General features: G+C 39.5%; 1 protein-coding gene across 3 annotated transcripts in view; it reads right to left on the minus strand.

Annotated features, from left to right (window-relative positions):
* The window catches only part of ARIH2 (ariadne RBR E3 ubiquitin protein ligase 2), a 36534-nt gene that overhangs the window by 19921 nt on the left and 786 nt on the right, over window positions 1-15827 (minus strand). Inside the window, exons 1-2 of one of the 3 annotated variants that reach the window (XM_033009267.2) lie at window positions 15432-15450; window positions 11928-12277 (exon numbers count right to left, since the gene is read on the minus strand). The exons of 1 other annotated variant lie outside the window; for it this stretch is intronic. In XM_033009267.2, coding sequence (XP_032865158.1) covers window positions 11928-12179 — 252 coding nt within the window. In that variant the 5' untranslated portion in view covers window positions 12180-12277; window positions 15432-15450. Of the gene's footprint in view, window positions 1-11927; window positions 12278-15431; window positions 15451-15827 lie in introns of those variants that run through there. One more of the 3 variants, XM_033009266.2, reaches the window with a different exon arrangement.

Below are 15827 nucleotides of genomic sequence, written 5' to 3' on the forward strand. Positions count from 1 at the left end.
TCCCAATCATCAGCTGAAAAGCCATAAGCCTTCTTGAATCCAGCTACAGGTCAATCACAGGATCCAATGTACTGGTAATACAGACACACAGCAACCCCAAAACAACACTGGAAGATAAAACAAGCGGTGGTCACTCCTTCTACAAGACAGGCTCTGTACACCTAGGGGCAGCATATTCATTACTCTTCTAAATCTACCCCACTGAAGAGGTATGGCTGCACAGCACAACACAGCTGACCTATTCCTGCCACATGATACTGCCCTGGTCCTGCACTGGCATTTGTCAGCGCTGGATGGCTGGTTCAGCGAGCTACACCAGTGTAGCACCAATACACAATGTAGCCAGGGTTTTTAACTGGCTCTTACCCACCTCTATTTTCTGATTTGCTCACTTTGCTGGACACTAAGAAATTCCAGTAACAAAAGACTAATTTTCAATGTTCAAATAATCCTTTTTCTAGAAGAACTGAAGCCTTAGCTCTCGCTGTATAAGACCTGCTGTGTCACCTTCCTCAGTTTTACCAGTGATGTGACTCTCAGCAAATAAAGGCTGCCCAGGCGGCGCTGCCCTCCCTCCCAGCACAGAAGCCTGTGATTAGATGGAGTGTGGCACACAGGGCTGCTGCTGACAACGCATACAGTCTGCTCCAGTTTGTTCGGATCAAGTGCCACTGCCAGCCTCGGATGGGTTGTTATCTTAAGCCCCCAGCCTGGCAGACCCAGACAGACACCTCTGACTTGATTGTACAAGGAAGACATCTGCATTTCATGTTTGCAAAACAAGTAAGAATCAGAAATGTGGTCTCTACAAGACTGGCTTCCTGCAAACACAAACCACATGCTAATGAATCATTCTTTAACAGCAATGAAATGATTTCTCAGTAGCAGTAAGGAAGAACTACCATCCTGACAAAAAAAAAAAAAAAAAAAAACAAACCACCAGACTTAAATGTGAAGTAACACATGAAAATGAGCATTTTTCAGTTGGATTTTCAGAGCCTGAGGTGTAGCAACCACTGCAGTATCATTACCCCACAAACTCCATAAAGTTACTTGTTCTCAGAAGAGGAACCAAGTACATTCAAGAATTAAGATGTATAGAAAGAGAAATACAAATACCAGCATACACATTTCTGAAATCTAACAAATTATTCTAACAGAATCAAATGCTTTTGAGTCAAATTATTTGTCAGGCAAAACATGGAATTAATTCTCCAGAAAGTCAGACTAACAGATCTAAAAGAATAATAAAGCTTCTGTGACCATTCATATTTTGCTCCAACTGTAAACACTGACTGGGTCAGCTGTAGTGCTAATTTTATTACTTTCATCATAAAAGCATCCAAGAATGAAACATTTTCAATTCATAAAGCTGGGTTCATGACGAGTCCACTTTCATAAAAGCCCTGAAGCAGAAAAGTTTTTGATACTACCTGACTGGAGTGCATGCAGTCTTGCAAAAAAGAAGTCCCAGAGTCAGCCAGTTGCAGCAACGTACCCACAGTCTGCTTGGCATGGAAGTACTAGTTCTTACATGTTAAAGATAGGTAACATTCAAACTGTAAGAAAGAGGGATGGGAGAGGAGCAGGTAACTGATGAGGCTGGGGCCATGCCTGCTAAGTGGAGTCTCACCACATTGCAATCTATGTTCTGCTCACCAATAGCAAGGCTGATAATTCAGAAGGCAAACAAACACGAATACCATCAGGGTACAACACTATTGGAGAGATTCAAGAAAACAAGCATGAGAAGAAAAACAAGTGTTTAACAAAAGCCTGCTTCTATTGATAAGCAGCGCTCCCCAGCCTCTTCAATGACTGCACATTCACAATGAGTGAATGATTGTACCACGTCAGCCAGTTTTTCCACAATAACACCCCAGAATAATTGAAATATTTCTTTGTAAGCAGGAGCCAAAACATGCTGAGCATAGAAAAATACCACTGCAATCAGAAGTTTGGTCCATATGTACATAATTCATTACCTTACAGTACTGGAGAAGCAACGTACAGAAGCTGATCCTGCTGGCTGAACTATTCAGTTAGAAGACATTGATGTCCCCTCCGTACACACTCACTGCAGCCTCGCAGCTTAGGAAATAAGCCTCGGTTGCTGTTGAGGCACATTGTCCAATACAGCATTTCCTGGACAGTCAGAAGTTTCACACAATGAAAGATCTCAAACTTATAAAACATTTCAGAAAGAGCTACGATGCAGTTCCCTATCAGGCACTGGGTGCCGTAAGAATCTCAGGTTATCTAGGAACAATAGTGCTTTGTCTCAGACACAAAACAAATTAAAAAAGATGCCTTTGATAAATCAGCAGCTTTGCTTAAATTTTCCTATTCTTGTTTCAGAATACTAAAACGCAAAAAAGCTAGTGAGATAGACCACTTAATGTCTTGCTGGCAGGAGGTCATTTCAGTAAAATACTTCTACAGACCACAGTGCAGAAGGGAATGCATATTCTAGATGTTGCACTTCTATTTTAGTTTTTGTCTGCAACTGATGAATTGTGCCAATGCTTCTACATAGCTTGACTTCTCCAGAACTCTTCTGGCTGTGATGAAATTTATTAAAGACGAAAGCTGAGAACAATAGTCATGCTAAAAAGTTTCTCTTTCCCTCATCCTCATTTCCCCATTTTCTCACCATCAGCTTAAAACTTTAAGATCAAAGATCAGCTCAGTTCAGATCTGAAACTGGAAAATTTCCGACTGAAGATCAGGCTTCTTTCTTCACGATGGGGTGGCAAAGCTGGAGAGAGGATCTCATCCAATTGGCAATTTCCAGATTCACCTTAAAATAGGAATTTGGTCACCTCAGAAGCCTCTTCCAAACCTCCATCATCTTAGCTCTGACTTACCAGTGATAGAAGGCTGCTGATTGCCAGAAATGGGCACCAAACACTAATGTTTATCCCTGCAATGGAAAAGGGGCACATTGTCTACGTACACAGTAAGAGTGCCAAGAGGAAGCTGCTCTGCATAAGGGAAAGACTCTACCGGAGTTGTAAAAAAAATCTGAAAAATTTACATAGTGCTGGACAAAATTAGATTCTGAAAGCAGAAAAAAGTACTAATGCCATTGCATTAAACATACATCTATTCATTTTTTGGAAGAAAGCACAGTATTTTTTTTCCTTATTATTTCTATCTCCATGTATCTCCTAGGTTCTTTACTCTCCAAGATAAGCAAAATTCTCACACTTCAGAAGTGCAAGAGTCTGGCAGCCTTTAGGACAAAACAATATCAAAAGAATTTGCAAAAAAGCTCTGCAGGTACCTTGCTGGGTTTATAGATCTCTAAGACACCTATATCTCAACTTGCTTCCCTAGATAAGCTAAGTTGTTTGAACAGCTGAAGTTTCATCTCTCTACAGCAGAAAATATTTTCAACCATGCCACTCTGACAGTTGCTAATTCAGACAGAAATGTTTCCTAAAAGCTAAAAAAACACCTTCTTTTGTACAGCTTATATTCTACAGAAATTGCTCATGCATATTTATGTCACATGCATATCTCATGAGTTCATTTCACTTTTCTCCAAGGGATGGCCTATTTTTTGGAGGTGTGTTTCAATCCTCAGTTCTGCAGAGATATGGTATCAGGAATATAAAATATGAATCATCACGTGACTCTTAAAGAGATTCAATTCAGAATGAGTTGCAGATATTAAGATCTGGTTGGAGCTGACATCCTGTGGCTTTGTACCAAGCTGACAATTCCTGTTAAATCAGGGTTGCACTGAAATGTCTGGCTGAGATGAACACACACCTGGCATGAAGAAATGCAGCTTCCATTTCTTGTTTTTCCCTTCATCAAAGTTTTTTATACAAAAGTATGTAGGCAAATAGAATTAATCTTGGGAAGCATTTATTTTAATTCACAAACAGTTTTTGATAGTTCTAGAAGGAAAGGATGAACTTGGGAAGATACTGTTTGTGTGTTGCATCAAAACTTGTAAAAACACACTCTTAAATTCTTTACAGCAGTAAAAACACACACAGCAAGAGCCTCTGAAATTGTTGCTGTTGATGAGCAACTATTGGCAAAATAGAGACTGAACTGAGTTGGCAGTAGAGAAGAGTAACACCTTAGAAACCATCATTTGTTTTGAATAAATTTGCTGAAGAAAAAAGTACCTTCAGACAGACTTTACCTAAGGATACTGAGGTAAAGAAAGTGACCCACAAATGACAAAAATACTATTTTACACTCATTTCTCTTGTGGAAGGTAGATCTGACTCCCTACAGACCCCATTGGAAAAATTATCCTACTGCCCTGTTTTTATTGGAGGATTTTTCAGAAAGCTACAGAAATATTAAGAATTAAGAAGAAATAAAAGGGCAACCAAAAAGCTTTTTTTTGGACCACATTTTCTCCTTTGCTTTGATCTACCTCTCTTTTAAACAGACTTCCAATATGCAATCCTGGTAGAAATCTCATGAGGTTGCAAGGGCTTGAGCTGTGATTAGCAGCACCTGCCATAAACACCCCGAGTGTTCAAAGCCTTGTAATAAAGTCCTCTGTATCTGTTACATGTTTCTGAGCATCAGAAGGTTGTTTTCAAAATTGAACTCAAATTAATTTCATTTATCAGGAGAAAAAAGACAAAATTACAACAAAATCAGATGCCCTGCTTTTTTTTGTATGTCCAGTCAAGCTTAAAAAATGTGAGCAAAACCCCTCCACCTTCAAGTTTCACTCACAGCATTGTTTACAATTTGTCTGACATTTCATCCCCTCTTGTGATTACAGACTGCAGGCTGCACCAGGGAAAGAAATACAATTTAGAGTCTGTAGCTGCAGTCTCGATACCACGGAAAGGGCTTGACAAACAGCACTACATGAGTTCTGCTTCGCCACAGGGTTTTAATCTGTACCCCATCACTCACCCTCTGGCATGCAGAGACCTGGTGTCAGTCCACAATATCAGAAGCATATTTAGGAGGCAGAGTACAGTTTGGGAATGACAAAAACTGCTGGTGTTACACACATGGTTTGTGAAGCCTTCAGTGCACAACCTAGTTGGCCACATACTGCAGAAAGGGGATCTCAGGTTAAATGCTAACTCCTTCTCCACACTTACGCATTGCTTTAACCCATCTGCTCTCCTACACAGGACAGCAACAATTTCAGCTGCAGCTGCCAACAAACAGGATCAGTAGCACTCAGCTAGGAAATCTCAACATACGTATTTCTCAAGCTGTTCGGCTATTCTTCCTGAGGAGATTCAGAAATAAAACAACAAACCAAAAAAAAAAAAAAAGACTTAAGCAAGATGGTGTGCCAGAAGGCATTATTACAAAATATCTATGAGACTCCTTCTTTGAAAGATTTAGAGCTAGAGAAATGCAGCAAGAAAGCTGTAAGACAGCACACGGTTATAAGATTGACATGAGACTCCCCAGCTGTATTCCTAGCAGCTCTTCCTTCCAACGTAATACAGTGTCTGTGTGGGAGCATCAGGGCCCAGTGCACGCTGCACTGGGTTCCCTGCATGCTACCAAAACCCCCAGCAACACCCCCCACTGCCACCCCCAGCCCAGGGGCTTTCCCACCAAGACACAGAAGTAGACAATTCCTTCTGGCTGACAGAAAGGAGGATGCACAGGGAGAAAGTGAAGGGCAGGTGATAACCTGAACCCACACTGTGACCAGTCGCTCAGGACACAGGGCAGCCAACTGCAACTGGAAAGCACAGGTGCGCGCACACAGCCACAGCTGAGTGCAGGGCTTAGGTAACTTTGCAGTGAATAATCCCTATTCAGTCCCTTTATTCGACAATTCCAGCTTCTAAGGACATTTTTCTTTTGTTATAAAAAGATAAAGAGGAGAAACATCTGCTTTGTAAAACAGTGGTTCACAGCACACACGTAGTTCATTTCTGCTGCACCATCCTTAATAAGCACAGCATACAAATTTAGCAACGGCTTCAGCTGTTTCATGCTGCTCCTGTGATCATGCTGTCCAGCTGTAAGCTTGCAACATGAAACAGTTACTGAAAGATTGTTTCAGTGTTTTTAATGACTTGTGTCTTGCCTCTACCTCCCACGAAGATCATACTCATCAACAGCTGTGAACAGATTTTTTTTTGCTCACTGCAGAGTCATACTGGCTGTAAGATACACTTAAGGCGTGAATCACAAAGAAATGTGTGGGCTATAATCACCCTTCACATTTGTGGCTCATTTTTCCAATGAAGTCAAGAATTTCGGCTGTCCTGGGCATTAAGTAACAAAACTGGTTTCTCTCCTCAAATGACTTCATGAAGTTGTCACAAGGCTGCAAGATCTGGGCTCTCCAGCTAGCTCTCTTATCTTGCTGACCAGAAGTCTGGGAAAACTTAGGAAGTTGTTTTTTTTTTTTTTTTTTTTTTTGTGTGTGTTTTTTAATTTTTTGTTGTTGTTGTTTGTTTGTAAAGACCTTTAGGATCCAAAAGAAAACACACACTGCAGACAGTTATGGACATATTCACGTCCTCTTGATGTTAAACACATTACTAAAGTACAGGTACTGTGAATCTGGTAGGCAACAAGACAGCTTTCATACAGCAGAACTTCCAGGATCTTTGTTTAGGAACAAAAAGCAGGTAAAGCATAAAGGCATGTCTCAAATGTGTGTGCTCCTAATAGTTACAAGTTCAGAGTAGGTGCCCCATGTAATGTGAGCTTGTTATGAAAACACAGAAGATGGTACATAAACAAACCTGCATGTCCTGATTAATCTAGGGTTTATAGGCACTTGGAAATAGTGTGTTATCATTGCCAAACAGCATCATAGGGGTTCTGTGAAGATGTCTAACATTTATAATAAACTATATTTAAATACTTACTGTTTACTAATACATAATAATATTTACCAATGTTGGTTCTTATGGACATTGACTTGGAACATAAATTTTTCAAACCCTGTTCTTACGTACATGTGTTTTCATATTTCAAGGGGCTTTCATACATCTCCCATACTTGAGGCACTTAAGAACAGCGCCTCCCATAACTGCCACTTTATGTTGCATTTAAGTTTCATGAAGTCATTATGGCATCAGAAAGGACGACTCTGCAAGACTGCAGGTTTGTTCAGATAAGCACTCCATACCACATACTTGGTGGCAGTTTGCACAGCGGTACAGGGAGGCACACACCCCAATATCTTGACATCTGGCTCTTTACAGACTTTCTGCGATCGCATTGAACAGGCATTCTGCAAGCGCCAACTTCTTCGGGTAGAGCTGCTCACACAGGCTGCCAATCCCCACGCACATGACTGGATCTGCTAAAGATGGTATTCGAAAAGGACTGCTGCCAGCATTCACCAGGCAGCTCTACAAACTAACTGTTCTGTGTCAGCGCAATTCGAGTGTGTGGAACAGTCTGAGGGCTGTGTTTTTTTGAGCAAATACTAATTCGGTTGCATTAAGAGACACAATTTTAATAAGGTGAGCAAGAATATATGAAAAATTGGTTTATCTCTGAAAGATCAGTAGTGATAACATGGACTAATAGATTCAGAACTATGCCATGATGTCAAATATTTTTTGCATCTAACAAGTTTTATTCTTCAAGGGACAGGGTTAAAACACAAATCACAAGATGTTATTTCAGGAGCAAGGGAAGTAAGCTTTTTACTGTCTGGTAAATATTACCGGATTACTCATATCATCAAACTGAAAATTATAAAATTCTTCAGTTTCACAATTCCTTTGATTTTAGTGGAAAGACTGTATCAGTATCAACTGCTTGTAAAACAACATGACCAGCTTTCCTTGTTACCTTGTATGTGCAGAAATATCTTAGCTTCTTCATGATTGACAATCAGCTTCTAAAAAGACCTAAAGTCAAATTAACATTTTTTTATAAGTTGTAATTGCAGTTGTTTTATCTGGTGGTTTATATTACCAGTTTAAAAAAAAAAAAAAAAAAAAAAAAAAAGGTGAAAACAAGAAAGATTCATCTCATCACTGAAACAGAAACTACTGCCAGTTATTTGGAACATCACAGATATTCCAGACTTGCACAGAGACCCTCAGCAGAGCCAGGAAGTGTCATTCACAAACAAAACCAATATGACATCATCACACACTTAATTGCTTGCCAGTGACAGGGTCAACTTTGTACAGCTGTTGAGTATCTACTGTTTGCATGTGTGTACTGATATTGCCACTCCAGAACCCACAATCACTCAATGACAACTGACAAAGTTATCCTGAAAACAAACTTATTACTATGCAATTTTAATTCATTATTTTTGAAAGATACTGGATTTTCTAATTAAATCTACTTTTTGAAAAGGACTGTTGTAAATTCCTTTACTGGTCTCCAGGCAATACATGTCATTCTGCTTTCAAGAATATTGTTCTTAACAAGTGTTGACTGTTGGTCAAGTGATCTTTTTAGGAATTAAAAGTGATCTGCTTCAATTCACAGGCCTTTTGGTCAGATAATCACAGATTTGGATATTAGTTTGATGTTTTCTTCTGGCATGTTTCAACAGATAGCTGGTCATAATTTTAGTCAGGGTATTAACTGAACTCTCCACAAACAGACATCCAGATTAGGAGCACTAACCAAGGAGCAAACATTTCCCTTTCTTTTCTTGGAAAGCAAGGATCTACTCACAGTTCTCACTAAAACCAAAATGAGGGAAAACTTTCAGACTATCACTTACAAAGTCTCTCTAGCTTACATATGGTTCTGGGATAACCACTACTGTAGTTGCAGACCTGCCACACAGCACAGCTGGTTGTATCTACCACCACCTTGTCTGTACTAATTTTTCTCTTCACAATTCCCCATCTGAGAAAAAGCAAGTCAGAAGAATTCAAGGTAGAAGTTTCCTAAGACATCAAGAGATGCATGGGCATACATCTACCTACATGGCAGGTTTCATGCTTTTATCAGACTTAAGATTTTAACTGATTTTTTTTTTTTCTCTCTAATTGGGGTAGATAAAAAACAAGTGTTTTGTTAAAGTGACTGTCTCTTTCGATGTTGCATTCAAACTTATAAACATATGCAGGGTGCTCACATCTGCCTTGAAGCTAGCCAGCCAGTATAAAATTTGTTGTCTGTTTAGCTTAATTAGGAGAACAGTCAGCCGTTACTCACAAGGAATGAAAAAAGGTAGCCAAAAGGGTTTTCAAAGAAGTTCATCCTTTACCTTGATGCTTTTAAGCAAATAGGAATTCAACTATCAGCCTGAAATAGCTGAACAAAACAGTTTAAAAAGTAAATATTGAGGGTTAATGAGCAGAGCAAATGATATACTATTTATTTAGATTGTTACTAGCTAACAACAATGCAGATTGAAAGTATGAAGATGTAAAACTCTGAATACCCATTCCTAGTCCTAAAAATGTGTAGACAATATGTCACAGAGAAAAAAAACACTCAGTACACCCTCCCAATTTCACCTGCAGAAGGTGAATCACCTAATGACAATATACAGCGGCAGAACAATCACACACAGCTTTGAGCCCATTTATTGCATTCATTTTGCTTTGCTTTAAGGAATTGTATTAGTCTATTCATTTCTTGTAATAGTAAATTGCTCAGATAACCACGTCAGGCATTGCCTTCAACATGGTATCTCCTGAAGACAGTCTTAAATTTACCTTAATCTTTTTCTGTCAGGGGTAACCACTCTGCCTTAAATGTGAGCTAATGTTGAAAAGCACTGTGTAACCACTAGCTATTACAAGGTAAAGGAGATGAAATCTACAAAAATTAACTAGTGTGCTCCAAAAGAACAACCACCACTATCCAAAAAAAAAAAAAAAAAAAAAAAAAAAAAAAAATCAAGACATTATGAAAGGTAGTCTTCAAAAGAAAAAAAAGTTTTTAGAGCTCAAGCAAATTAGAAGAAAGACGTTAACACAATTTTTAAAAAAGTCTGCCCCTGTTTACTCATTTCCATTAAGTCAATGGAAAATAATGGTAACAAATAGTTCAACATGTTCTATTCAATTTCCTTCTTCTCTATGCTTGTTAATTCAACATAAACTTTTTCCACTCCAGTTTGTGTCAGAAAACTAACAAAATGACAAGGTTCCTTGGAAGAAGAGAGGGGAAAGAAGAAATGAGGTTGCTAAAGTATTGCAAGAAAGGGTGCCAGGAAACAAAAAACACATGCTGCAGATACATAACAGATTTCCAAGAAAAGTATAATTCTTGCACCACTATTGCTAGTGAACAGAGAGTTAATGTGGCACTTCAAAAGCTAAAGACTTAGTGTGTGGCTTACAAGATGACCGTTTTCCAGGTTTCTACCCAAATTTATTTTTACCTTCTCATGCACAAACCAGAATCTGTAGCACTTCATTTTCAAGCAAATATGCAGGCATGTTCTTGATACAAAAGGAATCTAAAATGTTCTCTCCTTGGGTCTTGGAGCAAGATTTGAGCTAGCAGGTTGGTATTATCTGGTCAACTACACTATTTGCTCAATGACACCTTCAGCATTCGTGGAAAATTTATTTTAACTTTGGAAGCCTGATTTTTAAGACTAAATAAAGTATTTATTTTGTTAATATAATTAAAGAGAACAATATGGCAGGGGCCACCTTTTTGAAGGGTGCTCCATTTGAAGGCAAACAGTAAGGAGCAGAAAAGCTGTTCTAAATCTTTACTTAATCGCTAAGAACCAAGAGCAACTGGCAGCTGGATCAAAAGTGCTGACCAACTATTCTCATTTGTTCGTTTCTTTTGCCTCCCTTTTCTGACAATCTGTAGGGAACAGCAGGCATTCAGAGCTTGAAATGCACATTTTGAAGAAATCACAGACATGAGTTTGACAGTCACAAAAGAGTGAAACTTCACTTTCTGAGGTGGTGAATGCTGGGAACAAGCACAGACTGCAAAATCAGCTACAGATGCAGCAAAAAGTATGGCTGCACTTTAGAGCCTATTGTTTATAGGCTTTATAGTCCTCAGGCCTTATGGTTATATACTGTTATTAGAGGACAATGATGTGCAAATAAGGATCAAGAGATCCCTCTAATTTTTTAAAATTATGTTTGATTCAGACCAAATGAATAGGAATCAAAACCTATCCAACATGGGTTTTTATATGCTGTGGTCACCTGTCCTGCTTTCAGGGGCTGTTCCAGAGAAGGACAAGCACTAGGAGACCTGTTACAAAGTAGATGCATCGGTAATTTCAACCCAGTGTCAACATCTAGAGCTTAGAAAACTCTGCTTTCCTCTGACCTGCACTGGGACTGAAGCACACTGACAAGGCAGAGAGGGAACCTCCTCTTATTAGTAGTCTGCACTACAGTAATCAGTTGTACAAAGAGAAAGAAAACTTCACAAAAGTCTTATTGAGCATAATACCATGGAGCTGACTCAGAGTGTGACTCTTCTGTGATGAATTAGTCACTACAAGAGCTGGCAAGTTCATTGTACTTTAATTGCTGTCACTGCAACAGTAGGGTTAATACCTGGCATGACAGCTGATCTGTCTTTGAAAGTCTATGATTATTCTCTCAGAACCAACAGAGAAAGGTGGTTTTGTTAGAACTACAGAGTTTTAGCATGTCTTCCTATCTGCCAGTTATCTTCTCAAACACAGGTGTACCAATCTGCACCATTTATGATTTGGTTTGTTTCTTCTCTATGTATCTTCTTTGCATTGTGTTAATGCAAAGAGCTATAACTTGGGAATTTTGGTCATGAAGCCCAGCTCCGCAAAAAAAAATATTTAAAAATCAACATTGAGTAAGGAAGTCTTTTCAGGTCCCAGAACCAGTATGCAACAATTGTAAACCTTTGAGTCAGTTTTGAACCAGGGACCTTCAATTATGTTCCTCCAACCCCTGTAACAGTAATATCACCACAGCTTATTTCAAACAGTATGCTCAGCATTTGCCTTTTCAATCACAGACGTTTTTTACACCTGTGTTAATGGAGAAACCTTTCCTCACCTTTAATGTGGCAGCCAAGCTGGCCATGTGTTCATTCAGAGTGCTCTCCGACTCCTTGTAAGTCAGGCAGGTGAACTGATATTCCTCTGGATCAAAGGCATCTGCTCCCTGCTGCTCCACGTCGTTAGCTACCCCATCATAATAATCCTCAATATCCCCAGGATCCTCATCCTCTTCCTCTTCTTCGTCGCAATTAGGGTCATAATCCTCTTCATTGCTGTCAGAGCCCTGGCTGTTCATGTCCACAGACATCTTAATGCCCTGTCAAACTGCAGACCAGGAAAGCAATTGCAGCTTCTTTTTCTCCTCCAAACTTTATCGTTCTTTTGATTTCATCTGAGCAATGTCTCCTAAGGGGGGAAAAACAATTTTTTCTGTTGCCTAAGAAATTGTAAAAGAGGCCATGTCAACATCATACAGGTGACCAAACAGCCACAAACAGACCAACAGGCCCAGCTAAAGAAGATTCTGCTGTGCAGGTCCCTGGTTTGGATCCACTGCAACTCTTGCACCTGTAGAGCAAAAGCTGCTCTAACAGATGAGGTCTAAAACCTCAGAGATTAGCTCATTACATTTCATCCTAGCCCCCAGTGTGGGCCCCGAGACTTTTGACATTTGTAAAGTGGCTGCATAACCTTCACTACAGATTTTTTCAGAGATACAACTAAACTTATGACACTAAGTTTTTACTAACAGCCTTAAGTGCTGCAGAAAAATATCGTATCCATTTCACCAACAGGAAAAAACGCAAACCCCTTAACTGTGACCACAGTAGCTAGAAAGGCAACCTGTGATACCCTGTACGAGTCCAAATTGCTTCAGAACCACAACCATTAAGTGGGACTTTGGAAAATAAGACAAGCAAACAGATCTCTCACATACACTCAATTTAACATCTTCAATAACATCTCAAAAGAAATGGTGAAATTTGTTAATCCCTTTAAGTAGGTTCTACTGGATGTGATGTGGCTTGGGCCTTACAGCTGAGGGGGGGAAAATAAAATGAATTCTCTCATTTTATTACCTTCTCAATATACATTTATTACCTTCTGAATGTAGAAATTTATGCTCAAGTGTTGACAGCTGCTATTCAAGAAGAATCAGAACAGCCAATTTTTGGGGTTTTAGCTTCTCACTGGTATTGAGAAATTCACATATTTGACTTTACCTACCTGAACTACAAACCTTCTGCTTGTGTAACTAAACTGCATGAATTTGAGTTCTAAGAGGTTCAACAGCAGAGCACATATCAAACTTGAATTACGGTCATCTCATATTTAGTCACAAATTTCCATTTAACCAAATAATTTAGTTTCAAGTGAGAAGATGTTAAATACAAAAGACTTAAACCAATGCTGCAATCAAATTTTACACAGAGATATATACATAAAATCAAAGCTATATTTTCCACAAGCAGCATATATCGAGTTTCTTATACATGTTTGCATTTTGCATTACTATATTGTTAGCTCTGTTACTCAAATATATACCCACAGTATCACAATTTGTAGCTTCTGAGGAAACCGCAATCATGCTTTCAGAATCGTGACTTTAGAGCACAGGAAGCCTCAACCATAAATTTTCATTATTTTTCCCTCAACTTGTTTGTTTTCTGTTTCCAGTAACCTGACCAAGCAGCACAGTATAACCAGGAAGAGATGTGATGTACAGTTAATTTGAAGGGCTGCAGTGATTTCAGCAGATACAAGCCTCCAGGGAGAGGATGAAGGCTAGCAGCTAATTACATTATCCCCTGAATTCTGGTCTCCATTCCTTTAATTTGTCTCTTGATTCCTTAGCTATTCACAACATAAGTAGCACACAAACATTTTATAACACCGCTTCCCATAGAATCTCAGAGGAGCAGAGGTACCATCTCTCCATACTGGAAGGAGGCAGATGTGAAATCTGATTTGACAGACACAAGGCAAACCTCTATATATTGTCCCTCCCTCTACCCTGCTTAGACTTAATGATTCCATTCTGGGCTTAATCTGTATCAACACTGACCTCTTGCATAAAAGAACTAATGGATCCTTACCTCTTAAACTTTATGCTAAAGGAATAACTTATTTGAGAATCTAAACCCAGTGGGAGCATTCCCACAAAGATTCAGTAGCCCAGAGTGCAACACCTTCATCCAGACAGCCTCAGAGCATCACAAAGCCTGAGCAAGTTTCACCAGTCAGGGAACTTAAGCTCACTCAGATCATCCCACATTCTAGAGAAGAAAAACAAAACAAAACACAACACTGGGTCCATTTGCTATCTCAACACATAGTGAGTCTTGTCCAAGCAATGAGATTTTTTAGATATCCAAGTAGAATAATGGGCCTGCCCAGTACCTCAGGAGTTACATAGCAGTCTCTGGGGAGGAGGCTGAGAAGAGTGCAGAGCCATTTCTCTGTGCCACTAACACACTTATTTGAACAAATAGAGGAACTGTTTGCATGGGCAAATGGGATATATCAAGCAGAAAACAGTCTGCAGACTGGATGACTTTTGTGACTCTTGTCACAACGTTCTAGGAAAGAGCTCACTTCCAGCATAACTGAACGTCACACGGACATGTGTGAAGAGAGAGGAAAGTTAAGGCACAAGCTCTGTGGACAAAGCAAAGTAGGGTACTAGGAAAATGAGGAACAGAACTCACCTAACCCTTCACAACCAAATCGCAAGCTCTCAATACAAACTAAGACAAGACACAGCTAATACTGGATAGCACTAGTTTTTAAAACAATAAAGATGCTAAACTCAAAGAAAGGGGGTCAAAAAAGCAAAGAGTATTTAGATTAAATAATTACCATAATCCTCAAAATCAGATTATAAAGTTTAAAACCATATTTAGCTCCCTTTCCTACCCAATGGAGGAGTCTTTACCATCTTCATCCAAGATACTCCCTCATCTTCACTAACACTGATACAATTTAATCCCCTCTCTCCCACCAGCCTCCTTGCAGGAACTTGTAAACACACCCATCCCTACGCTCTGCCACATGTTGGCTCCAGCAGAGATGCCCTCTTGCTGTCTCCTGCTTTGCAACACAATTCTTCTTAACAAGGTCTTTCGAAACAAAACGGCCTCAAATATGCCTCCATCAGTCTCCCTCTCATCTCACCACTGTCAGACACATTAGCCCACCTCATACCTTGTCCTACTACATATTTTTTTTATTTGTTGCCTTCTGTATCTATCTCTGGAGGATTTCTCTAGTAAGTACTTTGTAAGATACTCCTACTTTTTCCACTGATACTTCACATCCGAGATAGCTGTTTCCTCTCTCACCTCTTTATTGATAATTCTAAAATAGAGAAAGCCTAACTCATCTGTCTCCTGAACTACTTATCCCTGTAAACTTCAAATGGGCTGACACTCTCTTTTCTCTGCAACCATCTACAACCCCAACTCCACACTTGCTATCGATGTTAATCGCATCTGTGTCACTCAAACCTGTAATCCGTGGATCATCCTCAATTGCTTCTTCACACACGCAGCACACATACCTTGCCATTTCCTTCTCCACTGAGTTTTTCAATAGGGTTCTTCATCCCAAGAGTGAGAAACGAGAACATCCCCCATCCTGTTCACCACAGACGACTCTGCAGTGACCTCCCCGCAGCCATATCACACATCCCCCATGTATCTGCATGCTCTCCTCCCACTTCCCAGTCTTTGTTCATACTATCACGACTGCTTTGTTCTCTCCAACTCATCTCATCTGTTCCGCTCCTGTCCTTTCTAATCCATCATTACTTTTAACAAGTTATTTGATGCATAACTATGCAAGCCTTCCTTCCACAGTAACCTGGGCCTGGGCAGAAAAGTACCCAGCTCATTTCAATTATCTCAGGTCCATTTCTTTTGTAATCCTTGCAAAACTAAATCCTGTACTTGTCCCA

The sequence above is a fragment of the Tyto alba genome, unplaced genomic scaffold (assembly GCF_018691265.1).
Source record: "Tyto alba isolate M040663 unplaced genomic scaffold, T.alba_DEE_v4.0 Super-Scaffold_3, whole genome shotgun sequence".
In the NCBI taxonomy this organism is placed as follows: Eukaryota; Metazoa; Chordata; class Aves; order Strigiformes; family Tytonidae; genus Tyto; species Tyto alba.